Source organism: Anomaloglossus baeobatrachus, chromosome 3, assembly GCF_048569485.1.
Source record: "Anomaloglossus baeobatrachus isolate aAnoBae1 chromosome 3, aAnoBae1.hap1, whole genome shotgun sequence".
NCBI lineage: Eukaryota > Metazoa > Chordata > Amphibia > Anura > Aromobatidae > Anomaloglossus > Anomaloglossus baeobatrachus.
The window spans coordinates 484,802,652-484,828,077 of NC_134355.1; the positions used below are offsets into that span (position 1 = coordinate 484,802,652).

At 43.9% G+C, this 25,426-nt stretch overlaps 1 protein-coding gene across 1 annotated transcript in view; it reads right to left on the reverse strand.

Annotated features, from left to right (window-relative positions):
• The window catches only part of TMEM212 (transmembrane protein 212), a 45,076-nt gene extending 23,829 nt beyond the window's left edge, over positions 1–21,247 (reverse strand). The window contains exon 1 of the mRNA XM_075338553.1: positions 21,006–21,247. Within this exon, the coding sequence (XP_075194668.1) occupies positions 21,006–21,164 (159 nt within the window). The 5' untranslated portion in view covers positions 21,165–21,247. The remainder of the gene's footprint in view (positions 1–21,005) is intronic.
• Positions 21,248–25,426: the final 4,179 nt, after the last annotated feature.

A 25,426-nucleotide genomic window follows, 5' to 3' on the forward strand; every position in this document is an offset into this window, starting at 1 on the left:
TTGCCTATTGTCCTGTAGCTCATACCAGCTTGTGCAGGCCTACAATTTTGTCCCTAGTGTCCTTAGACAGGTCTTTGGTCTTGGCCATGGTGGAGAGGTTGGAGTGTGATTGAATGTGTGGACAGGTGTATTTTATACAGGTAACAAGATTAAACAGGTGCAAGTAATACAGGTAATTAGTGCAAAATTGGAGGGCTTCTTAAAAAAAAACAAAACAGGTCTGTGAGAGTCAGAATTCCTGCTGGTTGGTGGGTAATAAAATACTTATTCAATGCAATAAAATGCAAATTAATTATTTAAAAATCATACTATGTGATTTTCTTGGGGGGTTCTGAATTCTGTGACAGTTGAACTGTCGCTATCATTGTGATTTTCTGGGGGGGTTCTGAATTCTGTCACAGTTGAACTGTACCTACGATAAAGATTACAGACCTCTCCATTCTTTGTAGGTAGGAAAACATGCACAATTGTCAGTGTATCAAATACTTATTTTCCTCACTATAAATATAATATAGAGGACACAGGCTGTTGGCTGTGTATATATTTAATATAGATGCTGATGGCTGAATATATGGAATATAGAGGCTGATGATATACTGTATATAGGTTATTATCCAAGCAAAAACTCCCTGCTTTTTATCGAGGAACAACCATAAAGAAGATTTCTCAAGAAAAGAGATATAGCATCATACAGTTAATCAATAGTGGTCTCTTGACCAAGAAGATTGCCAAACTGCATCATGTTAGTGTCAAGACAGTTGGAAGAATACAAAATGAAGTCCATACATCCACTCAAAAGCCAAGAGGTGGATGTCCAGGCAAAATATTGGAGTCAACACGGCTCCTCACAAGGTCTATAAGTTCTAGTGCAACACACACGGCAGTGGAGGTGGCTCGTATGCTTCATAATAGTGAGAGCACAGATATCCATGCAAACACCGTGTGATGCACATTACACAAGTCTGGAATTGTGGCCCAAAAAAAGGTAAAGAAGCCTCAACTTCAATAGCATCATAAGAAGCATTGGCTTGAGTTTGCAAAGATATGAAAAGTGGACAGTAGAAGATTGGAAATGGGTGATTTGTAACGATGAAACGAAAGACAATCAGCTAGGCTCTAATTGGTGCAAATGGGTTTGGAAGCAACAAGGGAAAAAGAGGCTAACGGATCAAGAAATTGAAAGAACTGTCATGTTTGATGGAGGAAGCCTGATAATATGGGTTTGTTTCACAGCTAATGGCGTTAAATACTTGACTAAGATTAGTGGTGGTCTGTTTCCAAAGAGCTTTATTGAAATTTTTACATGAAAAACGAACATCTTACTTGGGATAGAGTGGGGAAGGGAGGGGAGGAAGGAAAGAAAGCTTGAAGACTGCCTTTATTCAAGATATTAGTGGCGGAAAGGACAAGGAAGGAGTGAAAAAGGTTAGATGTGGGAATGGAAAGAAGGCAGGGAGAACAGATTAATCTCTACAATCTCAATAAGCATATTATTACAATTTTCAATAAGATAGTATAAATTAATTAATTGAGTCAAAACATTATTTTAAGATTGCATAACAAATCTTATTTAAATAAAATAATAAATAAATCCTTATTTTTATATAGCGCTAACATATTCTTCAGCGCTTCACATACATCAGGAACACTGTCCCCATTGGGGCTCACAATCTAAATTCCCTATCTGTATGTCTTTTGAGTGTGGGAGGAAACGTGAGTATCCGGAGGAACCCCCCGCAAACACGGGGAGAACATACAAACTCCTTGCAGATGGTGTCCTTGGTGGGATTCGAACCCAGGACTCCAGCGCTGCAAGACTGCAGTGCTAACCACTGAGCCACCGGACAATAGAAACTACACCTACAACTAACAACTACATAAACTGTAGTAAAAACTACAGATAACCCGAGGTGAGATGCGCAGTTAACCAATACATTTTTAATATAATGAGATCTTGTGTGATCTAAATGTTTAAGCTTTTTCCTTTACAATGAGATGTATATTAAGGAGATTCAGGTGTATGCAGTTCTGGACTGAAAGTAGTTGTCCAGGAGTTCCATCGTCTACAGTATCTTCCCATATTATTCTCTCTAACAGCTAGTTTAAATTCGAAGACACTATGGGTTGACACCCTATCTATGACCTCCGCTAATGTGGGAATAGTTTCTTTTCGCCATCTTGAAGCTAATAAAAGTTTAGTGGTTAAGACAATATGACAAACAATATGCTAAAATTTCTTAGGGATTTTCTCTAGGCCTATTGATAATAATATGAGTTCTGGTTCTAGTTTTAATGACAATTTGGTAATTTGAGATAACAGTAACTGGATGTCTCCTGACAAATTTTTCAATTTTGGACAGAAATAAAATATATGTGACAAACTCCCAACTTCTAGACATCCTCTCCAACACAATGGCGAATTAGAAGGGGATATGAAATTCAACTTTTGGGGAGTGAGATACCATCTTGAGACCATTTTAAAGTAGGATTCCTGAAGAGAAGAACAAAACGAGTTAGAATAGGTAATGTCCAGTGCGTATTCAATTTGTGTGTCATCAAATGTCTTGCTAAGTTCTTTTTCCCACGCAACCAAGCCAGAGCCCCTGTGGACATCCTTATCCTCATTAAATTCACTATAAATATTACATGTTTTCCATACCGCCATATTCTTCGAGTCATGTCACAATTTAATAACAGTCCTTGGGAATTTGAACACAATCTCTTTCCTGTGATTGAGCAAGCAATCAACATTATTCCACTTAGTAAGCTCCTCCTCAGGAAGATCAAATCTCTTTTGAATCTCTGGTAAGGTGTCCAATGTTTTTCCGGACATTATACTATCCAAGTCAGAGATCCCTTTTTCTTTCCAATAAGATAGCTCTAGTTTAGGATTTATTATTTCCAGAACTTCTAGCGGAATGTTTAAGGGTTCACGTGGTGATTTATCTTTTGTAATTTTTAGAAGAACTCTCCATATTTTAACAGTTGATTTAAGTAGAAGTGGTTTGGGTAAAGGCCAATTCAGGTGGGCTAGGTTAGCAATGATTAGAGATATCAAAGATCTATTTGAATTTAGAGACTTCTCTATAGCGACCCAGCTTGAATCATATGGATCAGACAGCCATTTATGACTAAGTTTCATGATACATGCCGAATGGTAAGCACAAATGTTAGGAACAAATGTTAATGGTGGTCTGAATGCTGAGCTATATGTGAGTATTTTAAAAGGCAAGTTACTTCATAACCTTAAGTACTATGGGTATAAAAAGGATGGCATAGTGTTCCAACAGAACAACGACTCAAACCATATGTGGAGATTGACAAAGAAATCGTTCAATAACAATGACATAGACATACTGAATTAGTCCCCACAGTCCCCAGACATTAATCGAACACTTGTGAGCAGAGTTGAAGAAAAAATCGTATACATAGCCAAGTGAGTCGACTAATATGCACCAACAACATTGGGAACGTGCAGAAGAGATCTGGGATAAGATTTCCTTCGAGACATGCTTGAATCTGATCGAGATCATGCACAGAAGGATTCAGGTAGTGTTGAAAGCCAAAGATGGATTTACAAAATACTAGCAAGATAATTCAAATTAAAATTTAGATTTATAAGGTAATATAAAATCAAACTTTTATTCACAAATTCATAAACAACAATTTAAAAAAGGGAGCATATAGTGGTATAGTATAAAAATAGTGACACATGGAAATAGTACAATATGTAATGACGATTGAAATATACCGTATTTTTCGGACTAAAAGACGCACTTTTTTTCCCTCAAATGTTGGGGGGAAACTGGGGGGTGCATCTTGTAGCCTGAATGTAGGGCTGCGGGGAATGAGGGTACTGCGGTGGAGCGGGTCATTGGCGGCACGAGCAGGCTGTACCAGCGCCTGCCGTGACCATGTGGGCCCGCTCATTTCATATGTATCCTCTCGCCCATCATCTCTCAGGGATGAAGGCGGCGCTGACAGGTGGGCGGGATGATGGGTGGGGGGTGCTCACATAGTAAACAGCCGGCCCGCGTGATCACCAACTGGCAACTACAGAATGGAGGGATCATGTGCGGCTGTATTCACTGCTCCCCACGCATCATCACCAGTGCAGGGGGCAGTGAAAAAGTATGGTATACTCACCGACCACTGATCCCTGCAGCATCGCGATGTCCTCCTGTCTGCTGACCAGCTGATCTGTGTAGAGAGCAGTGAGCACAGCGATGACGTCATCGCTGTGCGCACATGGCTCCACACACATCAACGAGCCGGCAGACAGAAGGACATCGCGATGCTGCAGGGGAACGGTGGCCGGCTCCACACAGGTCAGCGGCGCTGCTGACACAGACAGGAAGATGAGCGATGCTGCAGGGAATGAGGAAAGGTGAATAATTTTTTTTATTTTTTTCTGTGCCATAGGATACAGGCCATATAGCAGGATGGGGGCACATACCAGGATGGGGGTATATTATGAGCAGGATGGGGGTATATGAGCAGGATAGGGGTATATGAGCAGGATGGAGGTATATAGCAGGATGGGGGTATATACCAGGGTGGGGCTATATAGCAGGATGGGGGTATATAGCAGGATGGGGGTATTTATCAGGATGGGATATTTAGCAGGATGGGGTAAATAGCAGGATGGGGGTAAATAGCAGGATGGGGGTAAATAGCAGGATGGGGGTATTTATCAGGATGGAGTATTTATCAGGATGGGGGTATATAACAGGATGGGGGCTATACCAGGATGGGGGTATTTATCAGGATGGTGGTATTTATCAGGATGGGGGTATTTATCAGGATGGGGGTATTTATCAGGATGGCAGTATATAGCAGGATTGGGGCTATACCAGGATGAAGGATATATAGTATATACAAGGATAGGGATCATATATAATGCAGGAGGATCATTACCAGGATGGGGTACATTAGTAGAGAATTTGGGGACATTACCCCCATCATAGTGTCAGCAGCAGATCCTCGCCCCATAATAGTGTGTCATGACCACATTTTTTGTTAAAATTTTATTTTCCTATTTTCCTCCTCTAAAACCAGGGTGCGTCTTATGGTCCGGTGAATCTTATAGTCCGAAAAATACAGTATATAGTTTATTAGATATCTAAATATTTCACCATTGTGACTAGACCTATACTCAGAATATATATATATATATATATATATATATATATATATATATATATTCTGAGTATAGGTATATATATATACACACACACACACACACACGCACACACACACACACAGTATATATAAAATCTGTTGTTGTTATAAAGACATACCGAGTGTGATAATAAATAGATAAAGTGCATAATGCTCACAAAGAGTCACTCCATATCATAACTACTATATATCAATCTAGATCAAATGTTCAAGCAATTCAAGATCCTCAAAATTCACAGCCAATAGATGGCAAACTAAGGTACAGGTGCTATGGAATGAACTATTAAAGTCCATACATCAGTTTAGTTCCAGGGAATTCTATAGCAGAAAATCATCAGACCTCTTCCGAAGAAGCACTATTGCGAAACACATGTCAGGGCATACTGCAATTTCCACATGATCTGGTAACTATAATATGTGACTACTCCTTTTCTGCTAAAGAATTTTCTGGAACTAAACTGATGTATGGAGTTAATAGTTCATTCCATAGCACCCGTACCTTTGACATTGCTTGGCTGCGATTTTTGAGGATCTTGAATTGCTTGAACACTTGTTCTAGACTGAATATTATTTTCCTCTTCTTCACAGCAAGTACTAGGCATGCTAACCCAGTACAAATGTTTCTCCTCCTAGTGATCCTGTCCATTATTGCTCTATTGACAATAACAATAAGTGATATATAATATTTACAATATGGAGTGTTTCTTTGTGAGCATTATGCAGATTATGTATTTACTAGAAGGTGGCCCGATTCTACGCATCGGGTATTCTAGAATTTACGTATTGTGTAGTTCATGTATGATTTTTGTTATATATATATATATATATATATATCTATATATATATATATATATATATATATATATATAGATGTTGTTGTGTGTAGTTACCAAGTGTTTGTGTAGGCGCTGTACATGTTCTGGGTGTTGTCTGGGTGTGATGGGGGGTGAGAGCGGTGTTGTTTGTGTGTTGCGTTGTTTGTGGAGCGCTGTGTGTCTGTAGCGTTGTGTGTGTGTTGCGCAGTTTGTGTGTGTGTGGTGTGTTTTGGGGGGAGGTATGTTTTGTGCAATGTGCGTGTTGTGCGGTATGTGCATATATTTGTGTGTGCAGCGTTGTCTGTGTGTGTGGGTGTCTGTGTAGGGCAGTTGTTTGTGGTTCCCAGTGTGTGTGTGTGGTGTGGTGTGTTGTGCAGTGCGCGCACGCGCGTATGTGTGTGTGTGTGTTGGGGGGAGGTGTGCACTTCCCATCGTGCTCCATCCCCCATGCAGCGCACTCCCCATCGTGCTCCATCCCGTATGCTGCGCACCCCCCATCGTGCTCCATCTCCCATCCTGCGCACTCCCAAACGTGCTCCATCCGCTATGCTGCGCACTCCCAAACGTGCTCCATCCGCCATGCTGCGCACTCCCAAACGTGCTCCATCCGCCATGCTGCGCACTCCCTATCGTGCTCCATCCCCCATGCTGCGCACTCCCAAACGTGCTCCATCCGCCATGCTGCGCACTCCCCATCGTGCTCCATCTCCCATGCTGCGCACTCCCAAACGTGCTCCATCCGCCATGCTGCGCACTCCCAAACGTGCTCCATCCGCCATGCTGAGCAGTCCCAAACGTGCTCCATCCGCCATACTCCGCACACCCTATCGTGCTCCATCCCCCATGCAGCGCACTCCCCATCGTGCTCCATCCCCTATGCTGCGCACCCCCCATCGTGCTCCATCTCCCATGGTGCGCACTCCGAAACGTGCTCCATCAGCCATGCTGCGCACTCCCAAACGTGGTCCATCCGCCATGCTGCGCACTCCCAAACGTGCTCCATCCGCCATACTCCGCACTCCCCATCGTGCTGCATCCCCCATGCTGCGCACTCCCAAACGTGCTCCATCCGCCATGCTGCGCACTCCCAAACGTGCTCCATCCCCTATGCTGCGCACCCCCCATCGTGCTCCATCTCCCATCCTGCGCACTCCCAAACGTGCTCCATTCGCCATGCTGCGCACTCCCAAACGTGCTCTATTCGCCATGCTGCGCACTCCCAAACGTGCTCCATCCGCCATGCTGCGCACTCCCCATCGTGCTCCATCTCCCATGCTGCGCACTCCCAAACGTGCTCCATCCGCCATGCTGCGCACTCCCAAACGTGGTCCATCCGCCATGCTGCGCACTCCCAAACGTGCTCCATCCGCCATACTCCGCACTCCCCATCGTGCTGCATCCCCCATGCTGCGCACTCCCAAACGTGCTCCATCCGCCATACTCCGCACTCCCCATCGTGCTGCATCCCCCATGCTGCGCACTCCCAAACGTGCTCCATCCGCCAAGCTGCGCATTTCCAAACGTGCTCCATCCGCCATGCTGCGCACTCCCAAACGTGCTCCATCCGCCATGCTGCGCACTCCCAAACGTGCTCCATCCGCCATGCTGCGCACTCCCAAACGTGCTCCATCCGCCATGCTGCGCACTGCCAAACGTGCTCCATCCGCCATGCTGCGCACTCCCAAAGGTGCTCCATCCGCCATGCTGCGCACTCCCAAACGTGCTCCATCCGCCATGCTGCGCACTCCCAAAGGTGCTCCATCCGCCATGCTGCGCACTCCCAAACGTGCTCCATCCGCCATGCTGCGCCAGCATCAGCCTCTCTACCTGCAGCATCAGCCTCTCTCCTCCCAGCATCAGCCTCTCTGTCCCCAGCATCAGCCTCTCTGTCCCCAGCCTCCATATCCCAGCCTTCCCCAGGATCAGCCTCTCTCCTCTCAGCCTCCTCCAGCACGCCGTGCTCCTCTGCCGACACTCACAGATCCGATCGCATACACTCACACACACCCACACACACCCACCCGATCGCATACACTCACACCCACCCGATCGCATACACTCACACACACCCGATCGCATACACTCACACACACCCGATCGCATACACTCACACACACCCGATCGCATACACTCACACACAAAGACACACAGACACTGACGATATTGCACATACGCGCTGATACTCACAACATCCGGGGATATCACATGCTTCTGGCCATGTGATCCCCCGGCAGGTCCTGGAAGCTCACAACAGCACAGTATCGAGGCCGAGAAGCAAGCGATATCCCAGGATGTTGTGAGTATTTGGATGCGATGTGATGTGTGAGGTGTGTGTGAGTGTGATCTGATTTGTGTGTATGTGTGTGTGCTGTTATGTGTGTGTATGTTCCGCAGCTGCAGGACCTTGATGTGTGGATGCGATGTGATGTGTGTGTGAGGTGTGTATGAGAGTGAGTGGGAGCCGGTGTACACTGGTAACTATGATACACATCGGGTAACTAAGGGACCTTAGTTACCCGATGTGTATAATGGTTACCAGCGTTCACGGCCTCCGTCAAGATCCCAGCATCGCAAGGTTATGTCTGGCGCTGCCGGGATCCTGACGGAGCCGGTGTAGAAGCAAGCGATATCCCAGGATGTTGTGATGTGTGAGATGTGTGTGAGAGTGAGTGTGAGAGTCAGTGTGATCTGATGTGTGTGTGTACTCACCTGGGAATCGGGGCTCCGTGTCAGTTGGGCCAGAGCGAGCGTGCATTGCGTGAGGGGGGCGGGGCCTGCAGAGAGCCGGGGCGAGAGGCCAATCCGTGTGGGGGGGCGGGGCCATGGCGAGCCCAGCGGCCAATCAGCTTTGTGTCACCGTAAGGACACAATTTCGGAGCATGACAGACAGACAGACAGATAGACAGACAGACAGACAGACAGACAGAATAAGGCAATTATATATATAGATTATCACACTTTGTATGTTTTTATAACAACAATAGATGTATATATTGTGATTTTGTACATAGGTCTAGTCACAACGGTGAAATATCTTAAGATATCTAATCAACTACATATATTTTGACCGATATTACATTTTGTACTATTTTCATATGCTTAGTAGTTGCAAGTCAAATTTATGTATGAGATAGCCAAGATGACTGTCTTTAAAATGAAGGTAATGTTCACTTTCAAAGATATAGTGGATGGTGAGATATGGATCCTGAAAGTCAAAAGTTCAAAACATTGTTATCTTTTTGCTTCTAACTGTATATACAGATGAAACAAGAAGTTTACATGCACTAAAAAGACCTATATGCACGTTTTCTCACTATCTGACATGAGATCATAATAAACCTTTCCTATTTTACATCAATTAGGATTACCAAAATTATTTATACTTGCCAAATGCCAGAATAATGAAAGAGTGAAAATGTTTTAAGGCATTTATGTATATTACTTTCTGCAAAGTCAAAAGTTTATATACACTAAGAGTACTATGCCTTTAAACACTATGGGACAGCCTATATGATGATGTCATGTCTTTGGAAGCTTTTAATAGGTTTATTGGCAACATCTGAGTTAGAAACACACCTGTGAATGTATTTTAATGCACACCTGAAACACACTGCTTCTTTGTGTATGTGTAGCATCATGGAAACGTCAAAAGATATCAGCCAAGATCTCAGGAAGAGAATTGTGGACTTGCACAAGTCTGATTTATAATTGGGTGCAATTTTGTAACGCCTGCCTGGATCAACAGACTCAGATGGGATGTAATGGACAGGCTAGAGGGAAGCCACTCATGAAGCAGGAGCCCCAGAACCCTGAAACCCCTATACAGGGATTTGGAATTACACAGGGCCCTGGAGATCACTACCTGTGGAAGGCTGCAGTCCGATGAGAGTAGTTGTCAAGCAGGGTCAAACCAGGAATAGCAGAACAGGGACAGAATCGGCAGGCAAGGACGTAATCAGAAAACGTAGCAGAGGTCAAATCCTGATCGGGCAGCGAGGTACAAAAACAGCAGGCAGAAGGGTAGTCAAAAAACACGCAGAAGTCAGCACACAGGAATCACAAAACAGAATAGGGCGGACCAGGAGCCAGGAAATCAGAACTATCTCTGGGAGAGGTCAGCAGACAGGAGGGGAACTAAAAAGGGTGTGGTATCTTCCCATTGGCTGTAGCTGAACGTTGGCAACTTCAGCTGGAAGACACACGCCACCCACAGTCAGCCAGTGGTACAGCAGATCCCAAGATAACCAAGCCCAGTGGATGATCGGAGCCTGCACCCACCGGTGCCGCTGGCATCGACTCCTCTCCCATCACCAGCACCATCCACGGCAGGAACATGGCGTCGCCTGGCGATCAGAGCAGAAGTCGCTGGAGCGGACTCCAGTGGTGACGTAACAAATTTCCATAGACCTCAAGGTGCCTCGTTCATTTGTACAAACAATTATATGCAAGTGCAAACAAGATGGGAATGTGCAGCCATCATACCGCTCAGGAAGGAGACAGGTTCTGTGTACCAAAGATGAACGTGCTTTGGTCTGACATTTGCATATCATCCCAAGAACAAAAGCAAAAGACCTTGTGAGGATGCTGGCAGAGACTGGTAAGACTGTGTCATTATCCACAGTGAAACGAGTACTGTATTATCTTTGGCTGAAAGTCCACTCTGCCAGGAAGAATATATTACTCAAAAAAAAAACCTAAAAGAGCTAGATTAATGTTTGCAAATGCACACAGGAGCAGAGACCTTAATTTCTGGAGACATGTCCTGTGATCTGACGAAACTAATATTGAACTGTTTAGCCATAATGACCATCGTTATGTTTGGATGAAAAATGGAGACGTTTTTAAGGCTAAGAACACCATCCCAACTGTGAAACATAATGGTGGCAACATTTTGGGTGCAGGAATATGGTGTAAAAATTTCAGCACCAAATCTGCATCTCCTGGCAAAAAACCTGTGGTTTTCTGCCAGGAGATGCAGGTCTGTAAACTCAGCGACCTCAGCAAAGGTGAGGTCACTGAGGTCACCTGAGGTCAGGTTTCCTGTGATCACAGGTAGGAACCTCCAGCTGTGAAGGCAAATAACCTGATTGATGTCACTGCTCATCACGTGACTCAATCTAGCCTGAAGCTCACAGTGGGTGGTCCTTGTTCTGTGGCCTTCAGATGTTACAGAGTTGGAATTGTTGTGGGACCTTGTGTGGTTTACATCGAACCTGGGAATATTGGAGGTTAATATGGGTGAAAGAGGTTTTTTTTGTATTTTATTTCAAATAAAGGATTTTTTCAGTGTTTGTGTTTATTTCTTTTCATTTACAGATTAGTAATGGGGGGTCTATCGGGAAGAGCTGGGTAAAGTTCCAGGATTGTCAGTGTCACATCTAGTGGATGGGTCAATTCTGGGTGACAGCAGGCTGCTATTTTTAGGCTGGAGAGCACCAAAAAGCATGGGTCTCCCCAGCCTGAGAATACCAGCCCCCAGCTGTCGGACTTTATCATATCTGGTCATCAAAATTGGGGGGGGGGAACTACACATTGTTTTTTAAAATGATTTATTTAACACTTTATTTATTTATTTATTTTTTTTAAAAAAAGCCGCAAACAGTTCCTCTTATTTTGATACACAGCCAAGAAAAGTGCACGACTGGAGGCTGCAGCATTTAGTCGTATACTTTATCTGTGCTGGGTATCATAATATAGGGGGATCCTGCGTCAATTTATTTATTTATTTTTATGCCATGATATAGACTCGCAGACAGGGTCTTTGATTGCAAGCAGTGGGACGCTGTCTCATAGGCTGGGGGTGTGTCTGACTGCAACCAATCACAGAAGTCTGATCTGTTGGTGGGCGGGGGAAGCAGTTGTTATGCTTCCAGCCACAGGGTCGACCCCTACTGGGCAGGAAGGTCAGCGCCCAACAAGTGGATACGTGCGATCTGCCCATCCTGCTGTCTTTCCTTCCATACATGGTACTCACCCAGATTGCTGTTCTGGACCTTCCTCCAGCTCTCCGCCTGTGGCTGTTCTTCCAGAAGCATGCGTGCACTGGACAGATCTTCAAGGACCTTCCTTAGGCGACGCCCACCGCATCTTGCAGGGATTTAAAGGGCCAGTATGCCTTAACCCGGAAGTGCTTCCTGGCCTATCATGGAGAGGCCCTGGGCATGTAAGGCATCCTTCCCTTCTGGGAGATGCCTGAGCAACATCTTCCTATCCCTTAGTGTGGTGTTGCTTCTCGTCAGTTCCCTGTCCCCTGCCTTGTTGTTTAACCATGCTCCTGTTCCTAATCTCTGTGCCTCCACTCATAGCTGGCTGTGCCTGTCTCCTGATCCAGCACATAGCATAGTCCAAGCCTGTCTGGTCGTGACAATTCCGCTTCAGCCTGCTGGATCGGATCAAGCACCGTCAGATGAGGTCCTTACTGAGTCGCCTGTGTTAACATCCTTCCTACTACTGGATCAAGGCCTGGTTCAGTGATGCCATCTACCTCCACTTTGGACCAGACTTCGCTGGTGCTCAGGTTGTAGCTGCTGTGCATTGCCACTCGGCCATACCTACGGGTACTTAAACTATTTCCTATGCAGACTATACCTGCACTCTGGACTCTACCATAGGGCCCTGTGTTGTTTGGCGCTGGTTGCTCTCTAATCATTAAAGTCCTTTCCTCAAGCTTTGTCTGAGTTCGTCTTAGGGGTCAGCTGCCACAGTCTTCTGTGGTCCTGTGAGTTCACTACTGCGCTCCCCCATGGGAAGTTCAATAGCTGTATATGCATGAAGGTAAATGAGCAGCCCTATAAGAAGAATGAGTGGCCCAGAAGCAGTTACAGCCATGCCAGAGACTCGGTAAGTATAGCGTGCTTGCTCTAATCCTCCTATTCCTTTTACCCTTTTACCACTGGACTGGATTCTGGTCCCCACAGACTTATATGAGGATCGGCGTGCAGCCAGATATGCCGGGCCGGAATTGATTTTTTTAAAAGCCGGTTAGTCCCGCTGATTCCGAATATCTGCGAGTTCACTCATCACTACTGAAAAGCAAAATGAAATTCAAGACTAGAGATGAGCGATGTTCGAGGTTCGCCAATTTCATGTTCGAGTGATTTTGGGGGGTGTTCGAGTCGTTTGACGAACTCGAACGATTTGCTAAAAGTTCGGCAGTTCGAGTTACGTTCGAGAACGGTTCGAGCACCAAAAGCGTGTTTTTTCACAATAAGTATGTGCGCACCTTTCGTATCTGCATGCGTCCTGCGTCCCCAGCACAATCCCTTCCTACTCACCGATCACGGGCATCTCGCTGCACGGCTGTCACAAATCTCCAGCGGCATTTCCTCTTTTGAAAATGGCTGCCGCTTCATAATTCAATTAGTTATTCCGTGCTTTACCTCCGGCGCCCATGATTGGTTGCAGTCAGACACGCCCCCACGATGAGTGACAGCTGTCTCACTGCAACCAATCACAGCCGCTGGCGGGCGGCTCTATATTGTGCAGTAAAATAAATAAATTAAAAAAAAAATATGCGGTTCCCCCTATATTTGATACCAGCCAGGATAAAGCCACATGGCTGGAGGCTGGTATTGTCAGGATGGAGAGCACCACATTATGGGGAGCCCACCACCCTAACAATATCAGCATGCAGCCGTTCAGAATTGCCGCATCTATTAGATGCGGCAGTCCCGGGACTCTACCCAGCTCATCCCGAATTGCCCTGGTGCGGTGGCAATCGGGGTAATAAGGAGTTAATTATGCTAGGCGTCTCCCCGAGATACCTTCCATGATTAAACTGTAAGTGAAAGTAAAGAAACACACACAACGAAAAATCCTTTATTTGGAATAAAAGACAAAAAAACACCTCATTTACCTTTTTATTAAAATCCCATACAACAATCCAGGTCCGAAGTAATCCACACGACACTGTCAGCTCTGCTACATGAAGATGACATGTCCTCTCCACGTAGCACCTGAAGTGAGCCGCGCTGTCACCAGACTTCACTCTGCAATGTAGACATCAAGATTACCAAATCTGCCTGTTTCTCGTTAGAGCCAGTGGCTCAATGGATAGAGCTCCCGTATAAGAAGCATTAGTTCACGAGTTCAAGTCCCGGCCATCCCGGTAAAAAATTAAATTTATTTTTAAATTATAATTTATTTATAATTATAATTTAATTTACTTATGCACTGAGGGGAGGAGCCGGACATCAGCTGTGAGCCGTGGGACACACCTCAGTTCACGGAATGAGGCTGCATTGCGCTCTCTCTCTCTTTCTCTCTCTCTCTTTTTCTCTCTCTCTTTCTCTTTCTCTCTCCCTCTGTCTCTCTATCTTTCTCTCTCTCTCTTTCTCTCTCTCTTTTTCTCTCTTTTTCTCTCTCTCCTCTCTCTCTTTTTCTCTCTCTTTTTCTCAGTCTCTTTTTCTATTTTTCCCTCTCCCTCTTCTCTCTCTCTCTTTTTCTCTCTCTTTCTCTCTCTCTTTCTCGCTCTCTTTCTCTCTCTCTCTTTGTCTCTCTCCCTCTCTCTCCTCTCTCTCTTTTTCTCTCTTTCTCTCTCTCTTTTTCTCTCTTTCTCTGTCTCCTCTCTCCCTCTCTCTCTCTCCTCTCTCAGTCTCTCCTTTTCTCTGTTTCCCTCTCTCTCTTCTCTCTCTCTCTCTTTTTCTCTCTCTCTTTCTCTCTCTCTTTCTCTCTCTCTTTCTCTCTCTCTTTCTCTCTCTCTTTTTCTCTCTCTCTTTTTCTCAGTCTCTCTTTTTCCCTCTTTCTCTCTCCCTCTCTCTCTCTCCTCTCTTTCTTTTTCTCTCTCTCTTTTTCTCTCTCTTTTTCTCTTTTTCTCTCTCTCTTTTTCTCAGTCTTTCTTTTTCTCTTTTTCCCTCTCTCTTCTCTCTCTTCTCTCTCTCTCCCTCCCTCTTCTCTCTCTCTCCTCTCTCTTCTCTCTTCTCTCTCCCTCTCTCTTCTCTTTTCTCTCTCTTTTCTCTATTTTTTCTCTATCTTCTCTATCTTCTTCCTCTCTCTCTCTCTCTCTCTCTCTCAGACCTGGTGATGATCAGCTGATGCGGTCACCTGACGGAATCAGCTGACACTATAAGTCGAGCTGCTGTGTCATGTGATTCCAGCCCTTGAACCTGACACATCATCTGATCGCTTTGCCTTCCAGCAAACCGATCAGATGATATTGGATCCGGATTGGACGGCGTGGGACCCTTGACCCAGGATTACTGCGGAGGGGGGTTCTTTATTTCAATAAAGATGGAGTTACTAATTGTGTTGTGTTTTATTTCTAATAAAAATATTTTTCTGTGTTGTGTTTTTTTTTATCTGTACTAGAAATTCATGGTGGCCATGTCTAATATTGGCGTGACACCATGAATTTCGGGCTTAGGGCCAGTTGATAATATACAGCTAGCCCTCACCCCATTATTACCCAGTGAGCCACCTGTCACCAGGGCAGCTGGAAGAGTTGGATACAGCGCCAGAAGATGGCGCTTCTATGAAAGCGCCATTTTCTGGGGTGGCTGTGGATTGCAATTCTCAGCAGGGGTGCCCAGAAAGCTTGGGCACCCTGAGTTGCGGATTCCAATCCCCAGGTGCCTAGTTGTACCTGGATGGACACAAAAATTGGGCGAAGCCCACGTCATTTTTTTGTTTTTAATTATTTCATGAAATTCATAAAATAATTTTAAAAAAAAGGCTTCCCTGTATTTTTGGTTCGCAGCCAGGTACAAGTAGGCAGCTGGGAGTTGGAGGCAGCCCGTAACTGCCTGCTGTACCTGGCTAGCATACAAAAACATGGCGAAGCCCACGTAATTTTTTGGGGGGGCAAAAGCTCCTGCATACAGTCCTGAATGGAATATGCTGAGCCTTGTAGTTCTGCAGCTGCTGTCTGCTGTCTGTCTGTATGGAGGAGAGAAGACAGCAGTTGCAGAACTACAAGGCTCAGCATGCTCCATTTACTAGTGTATGCAGGAGAGGAGACAGCAGCTGCAGAACGACAAGGCTCAGCATGCTCCATTCACTAGTGTATGCAGGAGAGCAGACAGCAGCTGCAGAACTACAAGGCTCAGCATACTCCATCCAGGACTGTATGCAGGAGTTTTTTGCCCCCCAAAAAAATGACATGGGCTTCGCCATATTTTTGTATGCTAGCCAGGTACAGCAGGCAAGTACGGCTGCCCCCAACCCCCAGCTACCTATTTGTACCCGGATGGGAATTAAACAAATAGGGAAGCCCTTTTTTTAATTATTTCATGAATTTCATGAAATAATTAAAAAAAAAAATCGACATAGGCTTCGCCCCATTTTTGTGTCTAGCCAGGTACAACTAGGCAGCTGTAGATTGGAATCCGCAGCACAGGTTGGCCCGAGCTTTCTGGGTGCCTCTGCTGCAGATTGCAGTCCACAGCCACCCCAGAAAATGGCGCTTTCATAGAAGCGCCATCATCTGGCGCTGTATCCAACTCTTCCAGCAGCCCTGAAGCCAGGTGGCTTGCTGGGTAATAATGAGTTAATACTAGCTTTGTTTTACTAGCTAGTATTAAGCCAGGAATTCTTAATGTCAGGCAAGTTTGACCCGGCCATTAAGAATCTCCAATAAAGGGTTAAAAAAAAGACACCACAGAGAGTACTTTAATAGAAATAAATACACAGACACATTAGAGACTCCATGTTTATTACTTCCTGTCAGCCCTCCACAATCCTGCTCTTCTGTCTTCTTTCTCCTTCAACCCATGCAGCTCTGCTACATCAGACAGCACTGCATGGGAGGAAGATGCTGCTGGTCCGTGCAGTCTAATCAATCAGTCAGTGAGTGAGCAGAAGCTGCGTACTGTAAGCGGTGATGTCACTGCTGACAGGCGGGTTACCATAGCAACGGTGCTCCAATCACGTGATTCCCGGTGCCGCAATTCATCGGCTGTGGCATGTAGTCCTTGCATGTGGGCTGACTCTGTAAAGAGCACCCACATGCATGTACGAGGAAGCCGACCATGTGCCAGAGCATTTCGCCGGTACACGGAGATGCTGGAACGATCACCGCGTACCGGAGAGATGCACTGACAGGACCTAGCATGACGTCTAGCCATATGACCAGTTTGTAGCCAATGAGATAATAGACATGTGACTGGACACATGCTATTTTGACGTCACGATAGGTCCTATCATCAGTGCTGGTTACCGGGAGGACGCAGTGATTCTCGGAAGGAAAAACAGCGGGAGACAGAGTGCAAGACGCATCTCGGGGACCTGTAAGTGTTATGGCAATGTTTATTAACTGTATGTGTACATGTATAATGTGTTTTTATGTGTTTGTGTTTGCCTCCCATTGTTTTCAATGGGGTTCGAGTGGTTCGTCGAGCTTCCGTTCGACGAACTGAACCGAACTCGAACGCCAGGGGGGTGGCTCATCTCTATTCCAGACTCTGATGTGACATCTACCCTATATACAGTGCCTTGAACAAGTATTCAAATCTTGTGAACTTTTCCACATGTTTTCACGGTACACCCACTAATCTAAATGTATTTTATTGGGATTTTATGTAATATGGGTGTAAATTTGTGAAGTGTAAAGGAAATGATATATAGTTTTCTTAATATTTTAAAAGTATAAATTTGAAAATTGTGATGTACATTTGTATTAAAACCGTCGATACTTTGTAGGACCACCTTTTACTGCAATTACTGCTGCAAGTTTTTCTGAGTAATGTCTCTCTACCAGCTTTGCACATCTAGAGGCTGAATTCTTTTCCCATTCTTCTTTGCAAAACATCTGTAGGTCAGTGAGACTGGATGGAGCGCATCTTTGAATAGCAATATTCAAGTATTCTGCAGATTCTCAATGGAATTTAGGTCTCAAAATTGACTTGGCTACTTACACATATGAATATCCTTTGATCTAAACCATTCCATTGTAGCTCTGGTAGTATGTTTAGGATCGTTGTCCTACTGGAAGGTAAACCTCAGTATCAAGTATTTTGCAGCCTCTGATCAGGTTTTCATCCAGGATTGCCTTGTATTTAGATCTATCCATCTTCCCACCACCTCTGACCAGCTTCCCTGTATCTGCTGAAGAAAAGTATCCCCACAGCATTATGCTGCCACCACCATGTTTGACAGTGGGGATGGTGTTTTCAGGGTGATCTGCAGTGTTTGTTTTCCACCACACATAGTGTTTTGCATATAGCCTAAAAAGTTCTACTTTGGTCTCATCTGACCAGAACACCTCTTTCCCCATGCTGGCTTTGTCCACTACATGCCTTGTGGAAGTGAGTGCTCTGGTCAGATGAGACCAAAGTAGAACATTTTAGGCTAAATGCAAAAGTACTATGTGTAACGGAAAACAAACACTCATCACATCACCCTGAAAAGAATATCCCCATCATACATGGTAGTGGTGGATGCTTTTCTTCAGCAGGGAGACGGCAACTTATCAGAGTTGATGGGAAAATGGATGGAGATAAATGAAGGGCAATCCTGGAGGAAAATATGTTAGAGACTGCAATAGACTGCAGTAATTCAGTGAAAGGTGGTCCAAACAAACTATTTACTTTGGGGGGGCCGAATATGAATGCTCGTCACAATTTTCAGATTTATATATTTAAAATATTTAGCGCACAAATACGTTCTACTTAGTGTTCTTATATCACATAAAGTTCCAATAAAACACATTTACGTTTGTGGGTGTAATGTGAAAAAGTGTGGAAAAGTTTACAGGGTATGAAAACTTTTTCAAATCACTGTATTTTGTATAAGTATGTCAATTGTATATATTGTATGTTTATGTCTAGTAACATTCACACTCGAATACATATTGTCTTCTGAACGCTATAATATACTTAGAAATGCAAAATCCGAACCTTTTTAGCATTGTAGATTTCATCCCTAAGAGAGAAACAGATTCTTCTGCTGTCCCAAAATGACATTAAATATGGACAAAACAAATTCTCTGTTCCAGAAAAGCATACATAGAAGTTCAAGAATGGAAATGATTAACAATTGGTTAAACAGAGTCTTTCGTGATATGAGTGGAATAATCAGCCTCATTTTCAGAACTGAATGCAGGTAACTATTTATATTAGGTGTCTTATATTCCCAATTAATTCTAAATGTGAATCTTCATAAAACACATACAACTGAAAATAAGGATATTAACACTAATGAAACAAAGGCAAAAAATATTCTTTATGGCTAAATGAAAAACTGATCAGTTTAGTGGATCAAAGCTCCCCCTAGTGGATGTTGCCATGTACTTATACCTGGATGGGCACCAAACTGACTGTGACCGTTACCACTAACATCCAAGGGGGAATCTCAGCTGATTTTATAGTAATGGTCAGAAAATCAAAGGAATATCTTAGTCAGTCAATATTTTTCTATTGTTTTTAGAAACAATAAATCCATTGTGTATGGATATTATTGTCAATATTCCAGTTCTGGTCAGTCACACTGAAAAGGATTTTTATTAACACTTGGCATAATTCAATAACTACTGTATGTGTTATCCATCAAACAGCAAACAAAGCATTGATGAAAAAAGTACTTCTCTGCTTTACATATTGATGTATCAATCTTTAGGGCATAACCCTATGTACCGCTTTGTCGGACACATGCAAATATATCTGAAAAAGGAGCAGAGACTCATTTTACAGGGGAGTGACAAATTTAATTGTGCAATTAGCATTTTTGAGCCATTTTTAATTATGCTGTGTTGATAAATCTGTTGCACACTACACTGGGGAAGACATTGCTCGTACGATATACCGTACTACCATCAGTAATTATTCCCCAATATTGTGAATTGTCCATCCATTGCTGAGCAAACCGAGCCACATTAATGTCCATGGAGGGCATATGACAAATTCAGAATGCGTTGTAGACATCTTTTACAATAACTACGACCGTCGTGAAAAGGGTCTTTGACTAATAGCAGTTCTAAAATAAGGCAAAATTATTAAATAATTACATGTGGTGTAACACAACTAGTGGGTGCCAATTTATCATACTGTATCAAAAAAATCTAATCTATAAAGCTGAGTGTGTGTATGTGTGTGTGTGTGTGTATGTGTGTGTGTGTGTGTGAGTGTGTACGTACAGTGTTTGTGTGTGTGTGTGTCTGTGTAAGTCCGCTTCACTTTCACAATTGCAATCATAAACTTTTGCACGGTCACCTCATTTGACTCAGGGAATGTCATAGACTATGTATTGAGGGGAAAATTTAACCCCGTGCTTTACAGTTATTTGCCAAAAAATGTGCTTACATTAAAGTCAATGGAGCTGGGAGCTATAGGTCATTAATAGGAGCTCTGATTGGTTGCTATAGGCAACGAAGGACATTCTTAGTGTAAGACAGCTTATGTGTCAGTTAATATGATTTCTGTGGACAGACAGAGAGAGAGAGAGAGAGACATAGAGGCAGACAGAGAGAAACAGAGAGACAGACATACAGAGATAAACAGAGAGACAGACAGATAGACAGAGAGAGAGACACACAGACAGAGATACAAAGAAACAGACAGAGACAGACAGAGAGAGACAGACAGAGATAGAGAAACAGACAGACAGAGAGAGACAGACAGACAGAGAAACAGAGAAACAGACAGACAGAGAGAGACAGGCAGACAGGGAGAAAGAGAGACAAATAGAGACCAAGAAACTGATAGAGAGTGAGACAGACATAGAGGAAGAGTGAGAGAGTGGGAGAGAGGGAGAGTAGGAGAGAGATAGAGAGACACTTAGTTACTATCCTGGGCAACGCCGGATACTACAGCTAGTACGGTATGATATAATTTGCACCATCTGACATGTTCGGACACATGCTATGACGCTATTGATAAACCTTTCCGAGTTTCCCATACTATGTGTCATTCGCTGTACTCTGCTGTAGACTATGTTGATGCTATCTATATAAAGAACAAGAAGCAAATAAATTAATTTTGACCTATGATAATAAAATTTCAGTCCAATAAAACCTACTATTGTGAACCTAGCCAAAATAATACATGCGATAAAACCCAGAGTCTGCCTTTATTCTCTTACCAGTGCTCCATTCCAGATAGGACAAGCAATCCGTATATTCCAACCAATAAACAATGGATTGTAGCCAAAGACAGGAAAAAATGCTATAACCCCTGAAATAATGCTCAGGGTGCCAAATGCGGTCAGGATTCCTCCAGAAATCTGATAGAGGCTCGTCATTTTCCATAAAGTGCTCCTTTTCACTGTCAGGCAGGCTGGAACGAATGGTGTTTTCCAAGCACTTTCTGTAAACTTTTGTTTCTTAGAAACTGTAGTCAGGACACAAATCCATTGTTTACATGTGTCAGCCCAACCTGCTGCGCGTTTAATTGTTTCCGGATCTGCTACGACATGGCCTCCAAATAAACAAGCTTGTATAGGGATAGGAATACTATTAACCCCGGGGACATGTGACAAATTTTTGTGTCAGTTCCTTTTTCTCTAAGAGACTGTGTTCCATCATCTCAGAGCTGTGTGGGGTAATTCATCCTCACCAAGAATCTAGGAGTCTGGAATAAAGTCTTAAACACATTCCTGAGTAATTTGAGAAATAGATGCAAATGAAGGAAAGCAGACAAAAATGTACGTCATTATATGTAACCCTTAAAATTCCTAATTCTTGTTACTACAACAGATAAAGATTTAAGACTAAATGTCTGTATTCACATGAAGTTCTCACTTTAAAGAGGACCATTCACTATTTTTTTATGTTGAACTGGTCACATGATGTAATAGACATAGTGCTTACAGATTGGACTAAAACGTTTTGTTTTTTTAATCCCCTGATGACATTTGACGTACCTATATGTCATGGTCGGATTCCCAACGTGTAGGTGTGACGCCCTGGACTAGCCAGGCAGTCACAGGTAGACCCCCTGCACAAACACCAGCCCCTAAAAAGGTGTAACCAGCCAACCTAAAAACCCTGAGTCACCCCTCTCAGGTCTTGACGTTCACACCAGGGGGCAGAGTCAGGCGGTTGGCCACGCCCTCCGAGGAGTTCGGATAGCCTGAGGCGGGAAAAACAGAGGCAGATGAAGTTAGGGAGGAGAGGAGAGCAGTAGCAGTGTGTCAACGTCTGTCAGGGATCTAGGTAGGAGCCCAGATACCCTGTGACCAGGAGGCAGACGGTGGTTGCCGCCTGCAGGAGCCGGGAAGACGGCTTGTGGAACCGAAAGGGACCGGGACAGGGTAGTGGCCCGCCGGTACCGAACCGGGGAACCAACTGGAAACTGGAGCACCAGGAAGGGTACTCAGACCCAGAACGAGGTCCAGAAGCCACTGCACCACGTCAAATTCACTGATTGTGGTCTGGACCTTAGGTCCTTTCCCGTCCCAAGACCCGAAAGACGGCAACAGCCCACCGAGGGGGATAGAAAGTCACTGCACAGGCAGAGAAATCCCACGGGCCAGCGCCTGCGTGCAAATGGGTTCCCCGACACACATAAAGCCGGGGAGCGGACTACCGTTGCTGAAGCATAGGCAGTCAAGTTCTACCACAGAGGTGCAGGAAAAAGGCGGGAACCACCAACCTGAGTAAGGGGCAAAGCACAGCTGGCTGCGGGCACCGACCATCATCCTTTTTGGTTTACCAGAGACTCCGGTGTATCTATCATAGTGACTACAACCGTGCCCTAGGGCCGCGCACCACACCGCACCATCCCACCCGCACCTCACAACCACCGGGCCCCGGGACCATCACCCCCTGCCCACAGAGGGGTCAACACCAGGCTGCATAACACCATCCCCGGGAGCCTAGTTAATGGCAGCGGTGGTGTCCACATTCACCACAACCCGTGGGTGGCGTCTCAAACTTACATCCCTAAACGCCACGGCCTCGGCCATGAACCTTCCCCACCGAAATCACTACACGTAGCGCCAGCTTCCCTTCAGAGCGACGTGACCCCCAGGTCCGGGAGGAGCTCGAGCCACCCACCGACGAGCACGGATCCGAGCGGCTCGGCAGCCGGCCGAGCCCCGGGGCGGTACATAGGTACGTCATGGCATTCAAATGGGCCACAGCAGCCGTACCCGCACAATCGCCGTCGGGCGCTCGGTTTAAGTTAAAGCCATGGTCTGGCTGTTACAGCCTGGGATGGTCCCTGTGCCGCCCCTGGTTGCTTAACTCCCTAAATGCCACGATCAAAAGTAATCACAATATTTAGAAGCCTGAGAAAGGAAGTGCACTTCCTCTCCAAACCAATTGGGATCCCGACAGGATCACAGAGGCCCAATTATTACTATGACTACCTCCGGGTCAGCCATTTATGGCAAGCCTGTTAGACCATGCCAGAAGCATGGTCTAGGAGGCTTCTGTCAGTATCTCACTGACAGGTATAATCTATTGCAATGCTGTTGCATTGCAATAGATTATACTAGCAATCAGCATAATAAATGTTAATGTCCCATATAGGCAATAATTAAAAAAAGTTAAATAGAATTATAATATGTTTAAAAAAAATCAGAAAATCAAAGAACAAAAAAATGAAAAAAATAGTATGCCAATAAATCTATATTTTTATGTAAAAAAAAGTACACACATTTAGTATCGCCACGTCCAGAACAACCTGATCTATAAAACTGTCACATGAGTTAAGTGAATACCACAAAAACAAAAATAAAAAGAAGCAAAAACTATGTCTGTCATCATACACGTGACAAAAAAATGTGGAATTAAAAGCTGTCATATAGCTCTGTCAGTGAAATAATAAGAAAAACTATAGGTCTTAGAATGCAGCAATGCAAAACCATTTTATTTTTCTCTAAAATTTTATGGTAAAAAGGCAAACCATAACAAAAACAATAGAAATGTGGTATCGCTGTACCCATACTGACCAGAAGAATAAAGCTGTCTTATTACTTTTACAACACAGAGAATGGACGAATTTAAAAATAAAAAAGCACAATTCCTGAATTGCTGTTTCTTCTTGATTGTGCCTCACAAAAAGCAGAATAGAAAGCGATCAAAAAATATTCTGTGGCCCAAAATAGTGTCAATAAAAATTCCAACTCATCCCACAAAATATAAGCCCTCATATGACTCTTGTCAGCAGAAAAATATAGCCCTCAAAATTCAGTGATGCAAAAAAACTTTACTTTGTAAAAAAGCTCTCCCAAAAAAAGAAATGTAGCACAATCTGTACTCCCAAATCCAAATTCCCCCTCGCTTCTGAGCAAACAATTTGTCTAAACCACAGTTACTGTCCACATGTTTGGCATTGTCGAAGTAAAGAAAGCACACTTCATTTATAAGATGTATGTCTGCAGAAGCATGAGCTGGACACAATATACGAGCTCTACATTGTATTGGGAATTGCAAGGTCTTATTTGCAATTTTTAATTCTGCAACATTCACCCCATTTGAGTTCAGGGGTGTTTTCCAGAGCCAAAATTAAAATCGTATATTCACCTGTAGATTAATTACCAGAGGGGTGAAATTTTCAAAATGTTGTCACTTGAGGGGGCTTCTGCTGTTCTGGCACTTAGGGGCTCTGCAAATGGAGCCTGCAAACTATTCTAGGAAAGTCTGTGCTTCAAAAGTCAAATGCAATCTCTTCCTTCCCAAGCCCTATCATGTGGCCAAACCGTACTCTACAGTCGCATGTGGGGTAATGCCACGTTCAGGAAAAATTGTGGGGCCTTTTTTTTTTACTTATTCCCTTTGTGAAGATTGAAAATCTGAGGATAAAGCAATATTTTATCAGCAAAAATGTAATTATTTTTTCTTTATCGCCCAATAGTATAACTTTTTGGGACACACCTGTGGTGTCAATATACTCTCTGCACCCCTAGATTAATTAATTGAGGATGCCAGTTTTAAAATGGGGTCATTTGTGAAGGATTTCTCCTATTCTGAAACCTCAGGGGCTCTACCAGTGTGACATGCCACCCGCAAACCATTCCAGCAAATTTTGAAGTGCAATTTTGCGCTTCTTCCTTTCTCAGCATTACAGTGTACCTCAAAAGTAGTTCCTGATTACATGGAGGATATTGGCGCACTCAGCAAAAAGTACACAACAAACTGTGTGGTGAAATTTTTTCGTATTAGCCGTAATAAAAATTAAAAACTTAGGGTAAAACAACATTTCCGTAAAAAAAAAAAAAAAAAAAGAAAAAAATATTCCTTCTTCCCCACCCAATAATATAAAATTATGTGGGACATCTGTGGTGTTAATATGCTCTCTGCACCCGTAGATGGGGTATTGGAGAACTCGGGATAAATTGTATAACAAATTATATGGCACATTTTCTCTTATTACCTATTTTGAAAATTAAAACTTTGGGGCAAAAGCAACATTGTAGTGGAAAAATTGTAATTTTTTTTTCATAGCCCAATGTTATACAATTCTGTGAATCATCTGAAGGTTAAAATTGATCACTACAACCCAAGTTAAATTCTTTGAGAGGTGTGGTTTAGAGAATGGGTTAATTAGTTGGGGTTT